The sequence below is a fragment of the Aotus nancymaae genome, unplaced genomic scaffold (assembly GCF_030222135.1).
Source record: "Aotus nancymaae isolate 86718 unplaced genomic scaffold, 86718_ANA_hifiasm-v0.15.2.pri h1tg000011l, whole genome shotgun sequence".
Classification (NCBI taxonomy): domain Eukaryota; kingdom Metazoa; phylum Chordata; class Mammalia; order Primates; family Aotidae; genus Aotus; species Aotus nancymaae.
This window is the reverse complement of record NW_026988422.1, coordinates 49,536,240-49,558,092: the sequence shown is the minus strand read 5'-3', so window position 1 is coordinate 49,558,092 and position 21,853 is coordinate 49,536,240. Positions and strand designations below refer to the sequence as shown.

At 37.5% G+C, this 21,853-nt stretch overlaps 1 protein-coding gene across 11 annotated transcripts in view; it reads right to left on the bottom strand.

The window, feature by feature from the left end:
* Positions 1–2,226: 2,226 nt before the first annotated feature.
* Positions 2,227–21,853, bottom strand: part of FUT8 (fucosyltransferase 8) — a 486,032-nt gene continuing 466,405 nt past the window's right edge. For 10 of the 11 annotated variants that reach the window (XM_064374947.1, XM_012438120.3, XM_064374948.1 and 7 more), the window contains 3 exons: positions 21,675–21,851; positions 12,469–12,619; positions 2,227–3,266 (listed from right to left, as the gene is read on the bottom strand). In XM_064374947.1, the coding sequence (XP_064231017.1) occupies positions 2,949–3,266; positions 12,469–12,619; positions 21,675–21,851 (646 nt within the window). In that variant the 3' untranslated portion in view covers positions 2,227–2,948. Of the gene's footprint in view, positions 3,267–12,468; positions 12,620–12,798; positions 16,987–21,674; positions 21,852–21,853 lie in introns of those variants that run through there. The other variant, XM_064374953.1, reaches the window with a different exon arrangement.

The following is a 21,853-nucleotide window of genomic DNA, read 5'->3' as shown; positions in this document are numbered from 1 at the left end:
TTCTCAACATGGCAACATGTATAGAACGAATCACCATCATGTACATGATGATTTACAAAAAAAGTGGCTCTGAAAGGCTATTCAGAAAGATGTGGTCAACAGTATTCATTAGCCCTTCACAAGTGCAGGTTTAACAGTTTGCTTATTTCTTCATCTTCCTACTTGAGGCTACTGGCTACTTAGCTACTAAGGTCAGAGTCTACACAGGGCCTTCACAAGACTAAGCCTCTCCTCTCCCCTGCTGTTTTTTCATTTTAAGTTAATGGAAGAGTAAACACCCACTGAACCAATATTCCAACAGATAACAACTATAAACTCTCCACAAAATACAAAAAAACATGAGGGTAGGAGACTGAATAAAAACAGAGGCAAATTCTGAAAAGAGGTTGAAATTTTAAAGAAGGGAATGGCACAACGTTAGTTTCTCGTTGTATGGCTTTTGGGCTGAAAGAAAACTGCAGTCTTTCTGGTCTAAGAATCAGAGCAAACACAGTTGCTGGAAAGTGAGGTGGGGGAATCTCAGAAGAAAGGGAGCCAAAGAAAAAGCACCACGAATTCTGCACATAAATTCTATCCATCTCTCTGGCTGAGCCCCGAACTATGTGCAGCATAGACTCCAGCTAAAGATAAAAGAACTGAATTGAGATTTTCAGCTGCTGCCCAAGACACAGTTTACAATTTGGGTCCAAGAAAGTTAAATGCTTGCTAACACAGCAATATATATACATACACATCTCATAGCACTTTTCAGAGCAATATAACAGAATCCACACACAAACATTTACAATGTTTAGGACACAATCTCAATCACTCAATATATGAGGGACTTTCCCCCAAAATCTGACCATTCTGTGAAGATAAACAATGGAGACCAATTCTAAGATTATCCAGATGTCAAATTTACCAGAAAAGAATTTTAAAGCAGTTATAACTATCTTCAATGAAAACATGCTTGTGGTGAATAAGAAACCTTAGTAGAAATATAAAGAATTAAGTAGAAATTCTAGAACTGAAAGATAAAATTTCAAAATTTAAGTCTTCAACTCCGTTTGGGAAATGCTCCTTCATATTTCTGTTCTTTGGTCCTTTCACGCCTAGAACTAGGTCAACTTAGAATGCAGAGACTAAATTTACCTTTGGATCTTCTATAAGGACACAATCAGATCCACAGTTACTGATGTTCCAATGACATATGAGATGCGAGTTGCAAAATAACTTATATTCAAAATTACCTCTGCTCAGTTGGAGACTGTTTCAAATGACTTCTACTTGTAACCAAAACTAAATGGGAGATTGCTTGCTGACACTGTAGGCTGTTAATTTCTTTTTTCTTTGGGAGGCTTGACTTGAGAAAAGGAATTCAGTTCAGTTTGGTGGTGAGATTTTATATACAGTATTTTCATTTGGTGAAGATGTGAAGGCCAGGAATAACAGCTTTTCTGCCTAGTATCCCTGATACTTAACACCAGCTCTGATACTGGTTCCTACATAGATCAAATTTTTCTTTTAGAATGTAGTAACTCCTGCCAGGCATCTGTAGGAGGCAGGCTACATACAATAAGGGAGTGTTTTTATGAGGAGAAAAGTGATGTTCAGAGACAAAGCATCAAAGTCTTATTTTCTGAAGTGAATCTAACATGGAAGTATTTGGAAGAGATAATCCCAAGACTCAATCCATTGGGAGTCTCCCACTGGTCCCTCTTCTCCGTTGGTCACCAAGTTCTACATACTATGAGACATATACTTCAGAAACAGCCAGCTTCCCAATCCCAAAGACTCCTGGTACTCTCAAAAGCAGGACATGATAGGCTAGGGCAGAAACTGGTTCCTGGATAAAACAGGACCCTACTCACAAAAGGCAATAATAAATACAGTAAGAAAGACCACCAAACAAACCTGAAATAGTTTTAGAAATGGAGGTGACAGCTTCTCTGGGAGCAAGGAGTATGATTATTTCACTCAATTAAAACAGTGTACAAAATAAGAAAATGAAAGCTCCCAAAGAGTGTTCTTAGCAATTTTGTAATGTGTACCAACGAAAACTGGTTTTCAGTATTAAAATGGACTAATGTCTCTTGAGTTAAGAATTAGTTACTACATCAGAAACAGGAAAAAAACAAAGTAAAAAAGCTGAAAAACCAAAAAGCTCCTTTTTTTATCATAGTTCTACTATAAAGCTGATCACCATATCATTGAATGATACAAAATTCTAGAAACTTTACAAAATTCCTTTTTTAAATTTATTTTTTGTTATCAAAGAGAATGTCCAGAAACATTGAGTACTAAAGAATTTGTTCATGGCATTGTTTTACAAAATTTTCTAATGGAGAGTGAATACTTTATTTTCTGACGTATTCTTCACTTATTAATGATGAGGTCAATGAACTGATGCAATTATTTAAAAAAAAAAAAACCCAAAAACAAAACCAGACAACCTTATAAAGGAAAAACAAAACCAAAAACAAACGTTCATTCTCATTCTGAATCTGTTGACTGGAGTGAATTCAGTGGTCACAATACCACCACCAACTAAGAATCAACTTCCTCAGAGTAGGGAGCTGTTCAGGTCTTCTCAATAGGTCACATAGGTCTCTCAGATATAGGCACCATGTTTTAAGTCTTACACAAAATGTCTGTGTCACTTAAATACACAATATGGCAGTGTTTGTCTTATGGGGACATATTGAAAGAAAGGGACAAAGTAGAAAACAACCTGTTTGCATGTTATATGTGAGTACATTATTGTACTGTGCATGGGTTTGAGGGCATTGCAGCCCTTGTTAAAAAGGAATTTCACCAACTGAAGCCTCTGTCAGTTCCCAGCTGCTCTTCGTGCTGAGGATATCTACTCATTTAACCTCATTTTGTTAGATCAGAGCCCTCTTCATCTACAGTTTGGCTCAAATGGTTTGAACTGAATTTGGTTGTCTATCTCTTCCATCTGAGCTTTATTTCTCAGCCTCAGGATATGTGGGGTACTTGACCGTTTCTATCTTCTCTCGAACTTTGTAGGAGGGATATAGGCCCGTCCTTCCCAGTTTTCTGTTGACACCTTTAGAATAGCCATCCCAGTGATTTCCAGCCACACCAATGATATCACCAGGTTCCATGGGAATTTCATCTGCAGTTCGAGGTTGGTGAGCATAAATGGCAATTTGGTTGTGGGCATTCTGGCCCCCAAAATAGTAGATGTCATCTAAAGAATGGAAGTTTGCAGAGGCATCAGGATGCAGTGTTTGCATGATTTCATAAGCAACTCGACAGACCTTGGGAAAGAATTAAAAAAAATTGTTAGTATGTAAAAGCTCTCCTTCACAGCAATCTAAAAGCCCTTGGCCAACAGGATGGGCTCCAGGAGTAAGAAGTTGAAAAGTAGTGGAATCTAGTCACAAGCTTTCAGTCCATGTGCTCTCAGAATATGGTACAAGTCATTTTTCATCTGTGTTTGGATCCTTTTTTTAAATAAAAAAAAACCATGAAAGAGTATTATAATTAAAATCTCTATATAGTACAAAATAATTTAAGAATATGAATTAATTTTAATAAACATTTATTAAGAGCTACACACACAGTGGTCCAAGCTAGGTAGCTGTGATACCAAAATGAGTAAGACATAGTTTGTGCCCTTAAAGAATCTGAGGTTTAGGATTAGGATTAAAAAAAAACAACACAAATGCTGATGGTCCCCCTTTCCTTCATACACTGTTAATCAATCACACATTCTTGTCTGCTAATTTATAACTTGGTGTCAGAACTGTTTTCAAGAGAGACTCATGTAATTACTGACAATCAACAAGCACTGGCAAGTGAGCTAAACACATCTGCCATCTCTGTTCTAAAAAGTTTTAAGTGTGCTGTATAGAGAATGGCATGCTTGGATGACATAAGCTGGGCTAGCCTTTGAGGAAATGCATCACCCAGATTACTATAGTTTTAAGGCTACTTAAAAGATCCCGATGTCCAAAGAATACCTTCTCTGCCCACTGAATAGCAGGTGAAATTCCACACTCTGAGCTTCAATGCTTGAGGTTAATGCTTGGAAATATAGTTAAACTAAACTATCACCATAAAGGGATAAAATTTAAGCAATTTATACATTGTGAATAGAGAACTCAAATTAGATGAAATTTTCCTAAATCTCCAGTTGTGATCATCTCGTTTAATAACATTTTATTGTCATTACACCAATACTTTGGCATTTGTTTAAAATGATGCTACTCATAGTAATTGTTAATCTGCTCAGTGGAGCAATTTAGGATTACCCAGCAGTCTTTTAAAATCTTGGCATTTATGAAGATTAAAAACTTGAATGGTGACACGCTTTGGATCTGTGTAACCCACCTGAATCTCATATTGAATTGTAATTTTTATGTTGGAGATGGGGTCTGGTGGGAGATGACTGGATCATGGGGACAATTTCTCATGGTTTAAAACCATCACGCCGTGATGCTGTGGTCACAATAGTGAGTTCTTATGAGATCCAATTGTTTAAAAGTATGTGGCAACTCCCTGTTCTCTTCCTCCTGCTCCAGCCATGTGAAGTGCTGGCTCCCCATTTGGCCACCATGATTGTAAGTTGCCTGAGACCTCCCCAGCATCATGCTTCCTGTGTAGCCTGCAGAACCATGAGCCAGTTAAACCAGTTAAACCACTTTTCTTTATAAACTGCCCAGTCTCAGGTACTTCTTAGCAATGCAGGAACAGACTAATACAAATGGAGATGCCTATTCTTAACTTTTTATCAAATGAAATCTGATTAGGTTAATCATCTTCTCAACTTAGAGCATCTGAATTTCAGAAACTTGAGGGGCAATTCTCAAGTGCTATAATTTGCAAATGAAACTACATTTAGACGGTATTTTTAATTTTGCAGTTAGGCAACTAAAACACAAGGCGATTAAGTGATTTGAGCAAATTTTAGTGACAGAATTTCAACTAGACATAGAACTAAAATAATAAAAACTTTGCTTTCAAATGTATTAATTCACCAACAAAGGTTATATTGGCAATGTCATTTTACAATTGAGATCATTGGTAGACTACTGAGACTATAATAAAATAGAGATCAAAAAGATCTGGAACTTTTGAACTTCAAATTCAGCCAAAGGCTCATACAAGGCAAGCAAAATTAAGTGGGACTCAGGAAAATGAGAAACTAAATAATTAAAGCAGCTGCAATAATAGCAAACTACAGTAATAATGATAGAGGCTAATAATATTAACTGGGCTTTTGCTAACTGTCAGACATTGTTTTTAGGTATTTTCTAATGTAATTAGATTACTTTCAGCATCCCCATAAAATCTATCATTATGTTCATTTTACAGATGTCAAAGGGAAGTTAAAGCATTGCTCAAGGTTATACTAATAAGTGGCAGATTCAGGCTGGAACCCAGGCAGTTTGCATATGCTTGTAAACACTATACATATTTTCTCTTGTAAATCTTATTTTCCATGTTTATATTTTAACACCAGAAAGATATAGCATAAGGCCAAAGATAGCCTTGGGTAAACCTGAGAGTCTTTTCTAGGTGTCTTCACACACTCTTCACTCTTCCCTAGTCAGGAATCCAAGACCTTCTATTACTCTCAGGCTGACCACAATCTCTACAGTGACAATGAACCGTTATGTATTTCCTCCTTTTCATGCTTAAATGTCTTACTCTTGTAAAAACAATATCACACTTGTCCCACACCCTTAGGGATCTGTTTCTTCTGGGGATAATCCTAATAATTAGTGTATATTTTGGTATCAAGAGTTGTTCTTGTGTTAGTTAGCCTTGGTGGATAACACAACTGTTTTCCTAAACCAAAGAAATAACTATTATAATAATAGTAGAGATTTCAGACACTGAGGAGGGCCAATATAAAAAGGACAAATGTAACTCTAGGCCTCTGTAAGCGTATCAGTGCCACACAGGTGTGGCCCTTTATTTTTCTCATAAGAATGACTGTTAAGGATAGCAGCTGAGCTTAATGAGCACTGATTATATCCTAGGGAAGTGTACTCTTCCCTCACCTCATCTCATTTAACTATTAGGACAAATCTGTGAAGTACTATTATTTTTTTAAAGATGAAGAAGCTAAGCCGCAGAAAGAATAATTAAAAAAAAATAATAAAATAAAAAAAACAAAAAGGAACTAGTTAATGGCAGAGCCACAAATAGAACTCGTTCAGACTCTTGAGTATATATTCCCTTAGGATAAACACCTAGAATAGTGCCTGCCATATAGTTGGTGCTCAGTAAGTATCTGCTGAATGAATATGGCTGAGCGCGGTGGTTCACACCTGTAATCCCAGCACTTTGGGAGGCCGACGTGGGTGGATCACAAGGTCAGGAGTTTGAAACCAGCCTGACCAACATGGTGAAACCTCATCTCTACTAAAAATACAAAAATTAGCTGGGCATGGTGGCACACGCCTGTAATCCCAGCTACTCAGGAGGCTGAGGCAGGAGAATTGCCTGAACCTGGGAGGCAGAGGTTGCAGTGAGCCAATCCAGCCTGGGCAAGAGTGAGACTTCATCTCAAAAAAAAAAAAAAAAGAAAAGAAAAGAAAAGAAAAGAATGAATATTGCTCCAGCCCAGTAATGGAGATGTAAGTCAATGGGTGATATTAAACCCTTAAGATCCATATATAACATTCTGAGGAAGTAATTTAAAAACTGTCTGTATCAACCATGGGGCAATTTGCTTCAAAAGGTTAAAAAGATGACTATAGTGTAAATGTTAATGTTTGCATTTAGTCACTCTATGTTTCTACTCTCCTTTCCTTACCTACCATGTGGTTTACAAGTTCAAATCACATGACAGGTAAATGAAGCCTGCAGCTGATGTCCATACTCAGGTTTGATGCTTGATAGGTGGCATGACTGAGAGCAGCCCATGGTTTGCAAAGCAGTCGCTGGCTACATATAGTATGTTTCACTTTATTCTGCATTTATATGGCACTGTATCATTTTTAGTACATCATAAAGTGCACAGTAATGGGTAACAGCAAAAATCATGCCAAAGGATAAACCAGGTATGACTATATTAAAAAAAAAATTAAAAAGGGGGAGGAATCCATTGGTCTGAATTTCATCCCTGAGAAGTAGCCTGAGTTTACATAAGCCTCCCAAGCTTTCTCAAGGTAGATAGGATCTAATTTTTGTCAAAATAGATAGAAAGGGCAGGAGGATCTCCTAGTGTGAGAAGCTGGAAGTGGCTGAGAAATCTGTGCACTTTTCCTATAAAGTGCTTTGTTTTCCTATGCAATAAGGAGAATAAGACCAAGGTCTTTTCTTTGTTGTGAGAAATGCCAGAAGGATTAATGTGATAAACAGCTGCATTGTATAGCGCTCAACATTGTAAGCTAGATAGAGGCCCTGTGGATGCAAATACTTTTCTTGTCTTCTGCACTGGGAAGTAGTCACAGAGTTCACACCTTGGGCTTTCACCCTGTGCTTTCTCCACAGTACCCTCAACAGGTATCCACTGTTGTTTCATGAGCCAAATCTCAATGGAAATTCCTATCCAGAGCCATCTGTCTGGAATAGTTAGCACAGTTTTCGGTTTTGCCCTCTGGGCTTCCAAATTCTGATTCAAAGTGTCATGAGGGCAGTAGAGTTGTGTGTGGATTTGGAATTAGACCACAGAGAGGCTCATGAGCGTATTGTAATAACTGCCATAAAGGGAGGTGCCATAGGGGAAAAAAGTGATTTTGTACTACGGTGACTTATGACTACTTAATCCTCACAAAAACTCTATACTATAGGTACTATTAATTTTTCACATGTAGAAAACATAAACCAGTGGCTGAAACTACTGAGTAACATTGACTGCTCTTTAAACAATGTCTTTAACAATGTTAAAGTCTTTAAAGTGAGCAGCTACAACCATTTTCATAAGTCAGATTTCAGAAAAATAAAAATTGATCCCAGAACTCGATAAACAGTATTTTCAGAAAATCCTGCTGATATTGTGCCCATCTACAACTTGGCTGTCAACTGCTGTTATTCTCCAACTATAAATTCTTTGCTTCAGATTTAAGATTCAAATAAGAAAATAAGTGACAAAGGAGATGCTTTGTGCAGAGGCCATTTCCAGTAACCCAGAATAGGATTAATGTATTTGGTAGAATGTTTTAGAATGTGATTGCATAGTTTTCAAAATTCACTTGATGCAACTGAAAAAATGCTAAATATTGCCTCCAATTTTCATGTTAAATCTTGAGGACTGTGCTATTCAATTTATGAGGCTTTTAGGACAATCTTGGCTTTGAGAAACAGATCTGATGAAGGAATTCAGAAAGCTAAGAGCAATAATAGTAACAAAATTAGAGAGCAGAGCCACCGTGTTGGCTTTTAAAAACTTATCTTTTAAGAAGAGAGAATTCCCAGACCTCACTTATGGATACAAAACCAAGAAAGATTAGAAGCCCTGAGACTGAGGAAGATGGGTCTAAACCTTATAAGAAATCCTGATTAAGGTGCCATGACATTTTTGCCTGCAGTTTTTCAAACGTCCAGCCTTGCATTTCTCCTTCTAGCACGGCATTTCACTCCTGCAGTACTGTCTACAATAGATCATGGTCAACAGGTCAACTCTTTCTCACTATTGTTATATGGTATAACATTACTCAAAGGATGGTGTATAGGAGACAGAAAGCTTACATGAGTAAAACTTAAAGACTGTCAAAGAATTATGAAGGAGATATTAAACTTGTATCACTTCCTAACATCTGTTGGCACATGAGATTATCATCAAAGAATGTTGAGAGTTGGTTTTCCATGTTTTTATTCTGGGCTGAACTTATTCTCAATGTTTATCTTTTGTCACTCTTCTGGATGTATGGCTTTATTCTTCCTCTATTTTCTAGAATGCCTATGACATATATAGGAAAGTCTGAAGATTAATTTCCCTAAAGTCAACACACACACATTTACTTGCATTTGCCATAGAAATACTAGGACTTCACTCACCTTTTGGGAATGAAGAACTTTGTTTCTGAAAAATCACATCATATGGCAATATTCTTACAATAAGCTAAACAAAATGAAGTTGAGGTGGTACACTGGCCCAGAGAAATGTACATGCTGAATGTTAACTGTTTGTCTTATTTATAAACCTAAGCAGAGCTAATGAAGTCCTTGAATAGCTTGTTTCATAAATGTGAGAGCATACAGTCTGAAATGAGTCATATGAAAAAGAGCTGCAAAATAAATACTATAGAGTCTCTCTAACAGGCAGAGACATTCCTTTACCTATCCATATATATAATAATAGCAGCGAATGTGTTTAATGCTACATTGCTAGGTACTATTCATAGTGCTTTATTTTTATAACTCCTTAATCCTCACGAAAACTCTATACTATAGGTACTATTATTTTTTCACATGTAGAAAAATAAACCAGTTAAGAGAGAGGCTAAGTTTTTCAAGGCCACACAGCCACTAATTGGTCAAAGTTGGACTCAAATATAGATAGCCTGACTCCACAGCACAGGTTGCCTCTTTCTTGTTCTGTGATCTGTGGTCAATGGCTTGGCATTTTATCCCATCAGTGACTTTTTCTCATGCTCTATTGGCAATGATGACAACATATTTCTAGGCATTTTTAAACAATTGCAATTTTGGTTTATGGTAAGAGAAGCTATATAATCTGCAATCAATTTCACTCACACTGCAAAAACATTAAACTTTACTAAATACTTCTTTACTAAAACATTTGAAAAAAATACTGAGGTACAAGTAAGCCCAAAGAGTTATCACTGAATGTGAAATTATTCTACAATTTCAAATGCTACAGCTGTTAGTCATCCAATAAGTACATGATAATGGAGGTAATCACATTAGGCAAACTGCTACTCACTATATAAATGTGAGGTATTTTTATTGTTAAACTTTTATCGTGAACCCTAACATAAAATATTTTGAGATATTCAAGTCTATTTTGGGTTATGAAATATTGCTTGAGTTTTGCTTAGGTTCAAATGAGTGTAATTATTTTGGGTGAACTTTGACTGACAAGAGCTTTTAGGAACAATATGATATGTAAGTATGAGCCTTATTCCTTTGGGCAGAAAAAGTCTTCTCAGCACCATTCTTTCTTCATATGAATTGTTTCTCTGGACCCAAGGTCTGAACACACTGAGGTCAACATTATGCATAAAACCAAACAAAGTAGTAGAACAATATTCTCCTCCTGGACAGAATTCTACCATCATGAAGTGACAGAGATCCTGATTTCTAGGTCAAAAGGAGTTATGAGGATCCAAAATTCTAAAGTATAACTTCAAAAAGGGAAAAAAAAAAAAGAGTAAAAAAGGAAAAATTTCTTTCTATTCCAGAATGAGCCTATTACTAAGGTTGGTTGGGAGAAGAAAAGCAAAACATGAGTACAATCCTGTAAGTCTCAGTGCTGACCTACATGTGAGGTTGGTCAACATTCAGACATGTATATATTTATTTAATTTTAGAATCTTATGACTAGAACAGTGGTTTTCAATCAGGGCAATTTTGCCCCACAGGAGACATCTGGCAATATCTGAAGACATTTTTGTTTGTCATAACTTGAAGTGAGGGTCTTACTGGCCAGGGATGCTGCTAAATATCCTATAGTGCACAATACGGCTCCTCACAACAAAGAATTATCTGGCCCAAAATAATGCCTTGGTTGAGAAACCTGGACTAGAGGAGTTGACTTCAGGCAGGCCTAAAATCCAGGCCTACAGAAAAGGTGGCATACTTGGGAAAGTGACTCTTCATTCACTCATTCTAACAATAAGCATCAAGAATACTTGGAGGTTGTTACCAGTTACATGTATCTGTTGATCAGGCAGGTACATAGTCAGATTCTCAAAAACAGTTGGAAGGAACCAAGTAGTTATAAACCTTGCCCCTTTCTTCCAATAAGAATGGAAATGAGAGTTTCTTTTCTTTTTTTTTTTTTTTGAGACGGAGTTTCGCTCTTGTTTCCCAGGCTGGAGTGCAATGGCGTGATCTTGGCTCACCGCAACCTCTGCCTCCTGGGTTCAGGCAATTCTCCTGCCTCAGCCTCCTGAGTAGCTGGGATTACAGGCACACGCCACCATGCCCAGCTAATTTTTTTTTTTGTATTAGTAGAGACAGGGTTTCACCGTGTTGACCAGGATGGTCTCGATCTCTTGACCTCGTGATCCACCCGCCTTGGTCTCCCAAAGTGCTGGGATTACAGGCTTGAGCCACCGCGCCCGGCCTGAGAGTTTCTTAAAGATAGCATCTGCACTAAAATTAGGGAGAAACATCAATAGTGGATGCCTTCATGGGAACATGAAGAAATTTTTCCTTCTGATTAAGATTGCTGCTATGTGTTCTGTGCAGCTGTCTTTAGGTAGTAAGCTGTATTCTTATTCCATATTGAAGGAATTTGTAACCTTCGCCTGGATAGGTATCTTTCCAAAAATCGTGTCATTACAACATATATTGTCATATAATAAGAAAGTATCCATTCCTTTTACTCTCTGAAGTATACTCTCATGAAAATGATGTGGCTTTTTTTTTTTTTTTTTACATTTTCTTTTCTCTGCTGCTTCTCAGCATTTAAGCATACACTTATCTTATACCAATTTATATGTTCTGGTAATTATTCTCTAGTTATTTCATGTGTGTATTTTGCTTATTAAGATTCTGGACCAGGGCAAGAACTGTATCTTCAATCTCCTTTGAAATCTCCTCTGCATCTAGTATAATTTTGAGCACATTTAGCAGCTGATTGAATGAACTAACCAATAATATGTGCATAAATAAGAGAACAGAACAAAATCCACAATAAATATTGTTATACTGATATTCCACACGGCATATAAAGCTGATTGGACCACTCATAAAAACACATACACCAAACCCATAAAATATAATCATCTGCAACAATTAAATTCAAAGAATAATTGTGATATTGTATTGCTTGAATTGAACATACAGTTTCTCACTTGGTAGAAATGTAATAGAACTTGGAATTACATTCACACTCCTTTCTGTAAAGCAATTAACTGAGGCAAAATTTAGGGCATTTAAGCCTCTCAGTATCAGTGCACTGATGTGTAGAAATGGATGGATTCTGGTTACATATTGACTAAATGCAAAATTAGAAAGTATTAAGTAAGCTTAATTACTTGTTTCTGTTAAAGGCTGTGAACAAGCCAGGTATTTTAAACAACTCCAGTAACTGGCTTCAGTGGAGATGTAGTCAACCACTGCTTGCAAACAACTAAATATTCAGTGCACTTGAATGGCTATTTTATGGGATCTTTTCATTCTTTCACAAAAGGGATCACTACTGAGTATCAGAAAAATTGCACCTGAGTCACAATAATGAACATTAAAAACACACAGACATACAAATATTTTTTTTGACTCCTATACAACCAAAAAGTACTGGTTATTTTAAAATACCCTACTAAGATGGTATTACCTGGGTTGAAAAAGTACACACAAGGAAGTCTGCCTTACCTGGGATGAAAAAGTACACACAAGGAAATCTGCCTGAGAGAGAAAATGTATATCCAGGATCACTCCACGAAGTGAATTTTCTGTGTATCGATTGTGCAGTCCAGCTGACCAAGAAATAGAGTTATCACTAATAAATTCATAATTGGGGTACCTGAAAAAAGAAATTAATTTATAGATAGTCACAGAAAACACAGTATCCTATCACAAGGTAGACTTGCTACTTTGACTAAGAGCTTTCTAACAGAAAAGAGACCTTTAATTACGGCATTTAATAGTATAGTTGATGAGGCATCTTAGAAGTCCATCAATGGGGCAGAAACCACTCTGAAATGTCCTGTATATTAAACTTTATTGGCATATCATATAAGACACACATATGCACATCAAAATGTCCTTTATCAATTCATGAAACAGTTGAAAATTGAAGTCTCCTTTTTCTTTTTGTAATGAGTGACTTCTAAGAGTTTATTCAAACTGCTTTCATATTTGGTCACTGAGCTTTTCCTTTAGAATATAAATATCATGATAAAACCACATTAAAATTTTTAATTTAGAATTTTTGATAATTCAGATTTGGGTTAGACTTTGTGAATGTCTTCTTCATTGACATTACAAGTTAATAATACAAAGAAGTTAAGAGATGGATATTCTAAAAATTTGTGACAACAGTCTTCCTTAACCTGTATCCTTCTTAAAGAACCATCTACTTTTACCTAATAACAGTAATAGAAAGCCCATTCTAATAAATTTATGGAAGCACATTCCTTATAGATGTCCAAGTAATATTTTGTAGTCTTGCTAGAGATAGAGTGTGTGTTTAAAAGTATTCATCCAGGATGTCTTTTAAAAAGTCTATCATATGTTCAAATGATTCTACTCTGAATTCAAGGTTTAATTGTACTCTAGTATAGATGGAATCATTTCTCAGTGCCTGAGCTAGATCTTCAGAGATAAGCTGTAAACCTTGGGAAGTTACATGAAAGAAGAACAATAATTTTACCTACCTTATAGAAGTTCATAAGAATTAATATATTAAGTGATGTAAAGTGCTTAGAAGAGTACCTGGTATAGTAAATGCTCAATAAATATTAGCTATCATTATAAAGCATTCTTTCCCCTTAGATGTCCACCTGATTTTATTCCTTACTTCTTTAGATCTCTGCTCAAATATCGCCTTATTGGTGAGGAGTGCAGCAATCCATATCGCTTTTATCAGCCACATTTTTCTCTATAGCTCTTATCACTTGATATGATATATATTTACTGTTTGTGTACTGCCTGCTTCCATTCTCCACTTGCATTATCCCTAATGGGAATATAAGTCCTTGAAAAGGAGGCATTTATTCTGCATTGTACACCCAGAAGAGAATCTGGAACATAATAGAGGAGGAATAAACATTTGCTGAAAGAATAATGGTGCCTATATAGAAACCTTGAACCATTAGGAGTCAGTTTACATGTCTGTCTTCTAAACAGTATTCCAAAAGAGGTTAGGACTGTGACTTATTTTTCTTTGGATCACAGCATCTAGCACTCAACACAATGCTATGTGAATACTTGAACAAGTGAGTGCTACCTATGCCTGGGACTTTTCCTAATCCCCTAAGAGCTGATTCAGTTTCTCTTCATTTCATGGCCACCAAGGAAATTTCCCTCATTGCCTCTGTAATAATGACTATAAAGGCAAAGTCTCTGAGCACTGTTTCAGACTGCTATTCAGTGTTCAAATCCATTTGGCCTCATTATTTTTGACAGTTTGCCCTCTTCAGCTCAAAGTCAAGGAGATGAAGAAAATGTCACATTTGTTCTGAAAAGAAAACAACCGGAAATAGTTTAAATGTGATTCTTGTGAAGCTGCATACCCAGGCATGGAGCAGAAACAGCAACAAAGAAATATGAAATGCTGGAAGGTGATAGAAAGGGGGAACTGATAAAACCAATATAGGTTTTATCCTTGAATAAAGACTAATTTTGTCAGCATGATTTGGATGCTCAGTGAAACAAAGAAAGGAGTGATCAATTTACCAAGAAGTAACACTAACATTAACGGCCTTCTTAACTAAAACAGCCCTCTCTGGAACCAAATCAAAAGGGTACCTAAGGCTGGGTGCGGTGGCTCACACCTATAATTCTAGCACTTTGGGAGGCTGAGGCAGGCAGATTGCTTGATCTCTGGAGTTCAAGGACCAGCCTGGACAACATAGCAAAACCCCACCACTATTTTTTTTTTAAAGGGTACCTAAGTTCCTCAGACCCATCTCTATGTGCAAAAGAGTTCCCTCGGGCCTATCTCTATGGCTCCATAAAGGATACCTAAATGTAAAACAAAACAAAACACATACACAAACAAAATAAAGTGAATAATGGAAGAAGGAAATTTTATACCTTTCATAATGAGCATGAAACTTTTTGCACAAACATGCTTCTTGTCTTTTGCCCTCAAGTATGTCAGTGGAGGAATTCTTCTACCTTGAGGTTACAGATACTGGGAATAGTAATTTTTTTTTCTTTTTCTACCTTATAAAAATTTATCTTTATATCATCAATAAAGGACTAGCTTGCAGTTATAAACTATTATCTGCTGTTCTTTTCTGAAGTCCTTCTCTTGACTGAAGGAGATATTCCTCTTTGTGACTTCACTGTACCTGGTACATAGACTCCTTCAGGAGACTTATCTAACTATACTATAATTGTGTGTTACGTGTATATTGTCTACCCGTTGGTTACTCTCTGAGACAAGGAGCCACATATTATCTTTTGACTTTGTATTCCTAGTGCTCTGTGCTGTGTCCAGCATATTATAGGGGTTCAGTAAAACAGTGAACAAATATACCACTCATTGCTGATTCTTCGTTTCACAGGGCAACAAAATACTTCACAAAAACTTTTAACAAATTAAAACTTTTAACAAGTTGTAACACAATGGTAAGTATTTGTGTATCTAAACATTGAAAAAGTACAGAAGTACAGCATTTTAAAAATAAAAAATAAACAATATGTAAATATTTTACCTGGGAGACTTTTGAAGACTTGTTTTTCTTTCTATTTTAACCCCATCCCTAATCTCCACAATCTTAGAATACAATATTGGATAGCCAACTTCAATGGTTCTTATTTCTTTGACTGTCAGTGATTCTGTGACTCAAACACTATAATACTGAACTACTTAAAAGACTGCCACAACAGCAATGGCTGCCAGTCACTGGGATGCTGGTGGCAAAATCTTGTGGATGAACTAAATCTTAACATGGAGAAGTCTGAAGTGTAATACCAAGCCACAAAGCATTAACTGATCATCTTCACATACAGGCTATGTGTATAAAGCGAATTTTAACCTCTTTTCAAAGAATGACAACCCAGAAAATGGATTCTTCTCTGACTGTGTGAACACTATATATCATTTAAGTTTAATTCTTCATCTCTTCACTCTCTTGAAGCAGAAAAGTCTTATAATGACTACGTTGGACACTATATACTTTGTTAAGAGATTAATTCATGCTTTTGGTCTCCTAAAACTGTGCCAGAGGTTTTATGATTTGCTTAGGTATCAACACCAGTCCTGAGTGGTTTAAAGCAGAGTTAAATCAGAGTGGAAAAACATTTAAGTAAAAGAAAAAAGAAAAAAAAACCCAGCATTTAAATCCCTGAGAAATGACTCAAGTCGAAAATAAAAATAAAACAATTTACAAAGAGAAAAAAGTATGCATAAAAGGCTACTACTATATTTATAACAGAATATAGAGAAAATTGCTGCTTGGACTACCACTGGGAGGGGAGTTATAGCTGTTGGCTACAAGGAGGAAATTCTAGTTTTACTATTCTTGCAGTCCAAGTACATACGGCCAACTGTACTACAAGGGTTATTGGTATAAAACTGTCATGCTGTGCTATGGATCAAAGCTATAAAATGTTTATATCTAACTGGGTGTGGTGGCATGAGCCTGTAGTCCCAGCTACTCAGATGGCTGAGGTGGGAGGATCATTGAACCCAGGAGGTCAAGGCTGCAGTTAGCTGAGATCCTGCCACTGTACTCCAGCCTAGACACTGTCTAAAAAAAAAAAATAGTTTATATCCTTGCATCTAAATACTTCCAACTCTAGAAAGCTAGCTTAAGGAAATAATGTGGATAATTAGGCATACATCAGAGCACTGCTTATGAGAATGAGACATCGGAAATAATCTGACTGTCTAATATTAGGAGAACAGTTGGTCATATAAGCGATGGCATATCCATACAGTATATATTTACGTAGTCATTAAAAAAGATGTTTAGGCTGGGCATGGTGGCTCACACCAGTATTCCCAGCACTTTGGAGGACAGGCGGGAGGACTGCTTGAGCCAAGGAGTTCGAGACCAGCCTGAAGAGCATGCGATCCCATCTCTACCCCCAAAAGGCAGCCAGGCATGATGACACATGCCAATGGTCCCAGCTACTTGGGAAGCTGAGGAAGGAGGATCTCTTGAGCCCAGGAGGTTGAGGCTGCAGTGAGCCATGCTTGCACCACCGCATTCCAGCCTGGGTGACAAAGCAGAAAAAAAAAAGATGTTTACAATCACTGTTTTAGCAACCCAAGGGAATGGGTCTATTGCTATATTAAGTGAAAAGGGTTTAAATTATATAGAATTCAATCAACTACAGTCATGTTCCACTTAACAAAGAGGTTATGTTCTGAGAAATGCATCATTAGGCAATGTTATCATCATGCAAACATCATAAATTGTATTTACAAAAACCTGGATGGCACAGCCAACTACACCATACCTAGGCTACAAATATATACCCACCCAGGCTATATGGAATAACTTACTGCTCCCAGGCTACAAACCTGTACAGTATGTTAATTGTACTGAATACTGAAGGTAGTTGTAACACAATGGTAAGTATTTGTGTATCTAAACATAGAAAAAGTACAGTAGAAGTACAGTATTATAATTTATGGAACCACCATTATACAGGTGTTTCATCACTGACTGAAATGTTATGTGGTACATGACTGTATTAAAAAATGACACTACATACATGGGATTGAGGATAATACTTTTTCCTTGCTAGGGAAATGATATGGTTTGGCTGTGTTCCCAAACCTCTCCTGTGCTGTTCTCGTGATAGGGAATAGGTCTTACAAGATTCAATGGTTTTAAAAACAGGAGTTTCCCTGCACAAGAGCTCTTCTCTTGTCTGCCACCATGTGAGTCATACCTCCCACCTTCCACCACGATTGTGAGGCCTCCCCAGCTATGTGGAACTGTAAGTCCATTAAACCTCTTTCTTTTGTAAATTGCCCAGTCTCGAGTAAGTCTTTATTAGCAGTATGAAAATGGACTAATACAGTAAATTGGCATCAGAAGTGGAGTGCTGCTGAAAAGATACCTGAAAATGTAGAAGTGACTTTGGAATTGGGTAATAGGCAGAGGATGGAACAGTTTGGAGGGCTCAGAAGAAGAAGGAAAATGTGGGAAAGTTTGGAACTTCCTAGAGACTTGAATGGCTTTGCCCAAAATGCTGATAGTAATATGGACAATGAAATCCAGGTTGAGGTGGTCTCACAGCTTGTTGTGAACTGGAGCAAAGGTGACTCTTATGTTTTAGCAGAGACTGGCAGCATTTTGTCCCTGCACTAGAGATTTGTGGAACTTTGAACTTGAGAGAGATGACTTAGGGTATCTGGCAGAAGAACTTTCTAAGCAGCAAAGCTTTCAAGAGATGACTTGGGTGCTGCTAAAGGCACTCAGTTTTATAAGGAGAGCAGAGCATAAAAGTTTGGAAAATTTGTAGCTTGACAATGTGATGGAAAAGAAAATCCCATTTTCTGAGAAGAAATTCAAGCCAGCTGCAGAAATTTGCATAAGTCACCAGGAATTGAATGTTAATCACCAACACAATGGGGAAAATGTCTCCAGAGCATGTCAGAGACTTTGTGGCAGCCCCTCCCATCACAGACCAGGAGGTTGAGGAGGAAAAAACGGTTCTGTGGGCAGGGGCCAGAGTCCCTCTGCTGTGCTCTCCATCCCAGGCACTCCAGCCATGACAAAAAGGGGCTAAGTACAGCTCAGCTGTTGCTTCAGAGGGTGGAAGCCCTAAGCCTTGGCAGCTTCCGCATGGTGTTGGGCCTGCGGATGCACATAGTCAGGAACTGAGGTTTAGGAACCTCTGCCTGGATTTCAGAGGGTATATAAAAACACCTGGATGCCCAGGCAGAAGTTTGCTGCAGGAATGAGGTTCTCATGGAAACCTCTGCTAGGGCAGTGCAGAAGAGAAATGTGGGGTTGGAGCCCCCACACAGAGTCCCTACTGGGGCACCACCAAGTGGAGCTATTAGAAGAGGGCCACTGTCTTACAGACCCCAGAATGGTAGATCCACCAACAGCTTGTACCATGTACCTGGAAAAGCCACAGACACTCAATGCCAGCCAGTGAAAGCAGCTGGCAGGGGGAGAGGGGGGCTATACCCTGTAAAACAATAAGGGTGGAGCTACCCAAGGCTGTGGGAGCCCACCATCAGTGTGACCTGGATGTGAGACATGGAGTCAAAGGAGATCATTTTGAAGCTTTAAGATTTGACTGCCCCACTGGATTTCAGACTTTCATGGGGCCTGTAGCCCCTTTGTTTTGGCCAATTTATCCCATTTGGAATGGCTGTACTTATCCAAGCCTGTATCCCCACTGTATTTAGGAAGTAACTAACTTGCTTTTGATTTTATAGGCTAATAGGCAGAAGGGACTTGACTTGCCTTGTCTTGGATGAGACTTTGGACTGTGGGCTTTTGAGTTAATGCTTAAATGAGTTAAGACTTAGGGGGACTGCTGGGAAAGTATGACTGGTTTTGAAATGTGAGGACATAAGATTTGGGAGGGGTGGAATGATATGGTTTGGCTGTGTCTCCACCCAAATCTCATCTTGAATTCTCATGAGCTGTGGGAGGGACCAGTGGGAGGTAACTGAACCACGGGGGCAAGTCTTTCCCATGCTGTTCTTGTGATAGTGAATAAGTCTCACAAGAGCTAATGGTTTTAAAAATGGGAGTTTCCCTGCATAAGCTCTCTTTTCTTGTTTGCCACCATGTGAGACATGGCTTTCACCTTCCACCATGATTGTGAGGCCTCTCCAGAGATATGTAACTATAAGTCCATTAAACCTCTTTCTTTTGTAAATTGCCCAGTCTGGGGTATGACTTTATCAACAGCATGAAAATTAACTAATACAGTATTTACCAACTTCCGTATTTTTAAACAAGCATGAATTAATTTGCTCATTAAGAAAATAAGGGAAAAAGTTTGTGATGCATTCAAGAACAAATGAAAGAGTAGACAAAAGTAGTATCTTTTACTTCAACCAAGCTACAAATTAAGTCTGGTGTTTTAAATTGAAGAAACATGGTAAGCTATGAATTTTTTATTGTGTTTTGTATCCAAATGTTCATTTAACCCTTCTTACATTAAATCTTGATTACTTGGCTGATTATTTGCCCTTTGTTTACATATATACGTATCTGTGTGTGTGTGAGTGTGCCTAAGTATGCTACTGTGTATACATGCTCAAGAGAGGAAGCCTTGAATAAAAAAGGCAATTTGCTTCAGGTTTGGAGTATTCAGAGGTAGAAAGAGGATTTAAATTGTTATCTAATGAGTTAGATTAATACCTGCACCACAGTTCTCATTTTGAAATTTCTTTTCCTCACCCGCATTTGAAACATGGGGAACAATACATACATTAATTAAACAGCCAAAAAGCTTAAATGATTAACTATTAATGTTTTCAAACTGATGAGATTGAAATCAACACCAGTTAATATTTACTGGGCATTTATCTATAGCTACATATTATGTCCAAGTGCTTATAATCTAATGAAGGAGACAGAAGTAAGCAAGTGCTAAAGACTACAACAGAGGACTGCATAGAGTAGGGAACACAAGCCAGTCAAGGGTTCAGGGATGACTTCTGGAGGACACAGTATCTAAGCAGAACTAAGTCTAGAATTTTCTTCTTCTTAGTTTCCTACTTTCACATACATTTAATACGTCTTTCCTTTAGTGACAGTAAATAAAGAACAACTCCAGGTTTACCCAGATCCTATAAGAAGTGTCCAGTTGTGGGGGGGTCGAAAAATAAAAAAAAGAAGAAGTGTCCAGTTAGGATTTGTGCTTTATCTATGTGTTTTCATGATATCCCATGTTAACCCTAGAATAGTGATACACTGTAGCGTAACTGTTTATTCCCCTACTGCATTTGGGAATTCCTTGACAGCAGGGAGTATCTTGCTTATGAAATCCCCAGCACCCAGCACAATGCCTGAAATATAGGTAAGCTCACAAAATGATTGTTACTGTTCAATACACACTAGTAGTCTTTAGTCCTCCACTTACAAAACTTAACTTTTTGATTCCTTACCTTTCTTTAGTGTAACTTTCAAATTCCAGAAATTATTATAAGACAAAACTTTACATATGTGTTCAGTTGCCTATAACTCTTAGTGAAGATAGTGAAATCAAAATGGTAAGCACCTAGTTTTATTGCTAACAGTCTGTATAGCTGGCTAGTATTATCAATTGACTGTTCATGTCCCCACAAATTCCTGTGTTGAATCCCTAACCCTAATGTGATATGCTTGGAAATGGGACCACTGAGAAATAATTTGGCCTAGATGAGGTCATGAGAGTGGGGCCCTCATAAGATTAGCATCCTTATATGTAGAGCCATCAGAACACTCACTCTCCTGTTCCCTGTATACACAAAGAGGTCACAAGAGCACACAGTGAAATAGTGGCTGCTTACAAGCCAAGAGAAAATGAAATCTACTTTGCCAGCATCTTGATCTTGAACTTCCCAGCCTCAGAACTGGAAGAAATAAATTTCTGTAATTTAAGCCACTCAGTCTTTTTTTTATGGCAGCTCCAACAGACTAATGAAAATTTTGGTACCAAGAGGTAGGATGATATTTTTAATGATGATCATGATTACTGCTGGTGACAATGCATGTCAGTGGTCCAGTTCACTTTACACTTCTTATAAGGTATTCTTGGATATGGCTAATAAAAATGCATTGACTATATTGACAGTTATACAAGTACAAAGCCACTTGAATTTTTAAAACCCTAATAATTAGCAATAATAATATTAAAAAATCATAAGTCATGGGAAGTAAGAATTCTTTTAAACTGAAAGAGACAATCCCACTCCAGAATCACTAGTTGGTCTAACTTACTTTGTTTTTGCCTCCTTTAATAAAGAAGGGTCATCTGTAGCCAAATACACTCTTTTTTTGTCCACTTGCATTCTGCGTGCAAGAAGCTGAAAATGTTCTTCAACATGCACCATGTACTCTTCAATGGGATGGAAGGCAGCTTCTGTTCCCACTTTGTCTGTGCGTCTGACATGGACTCT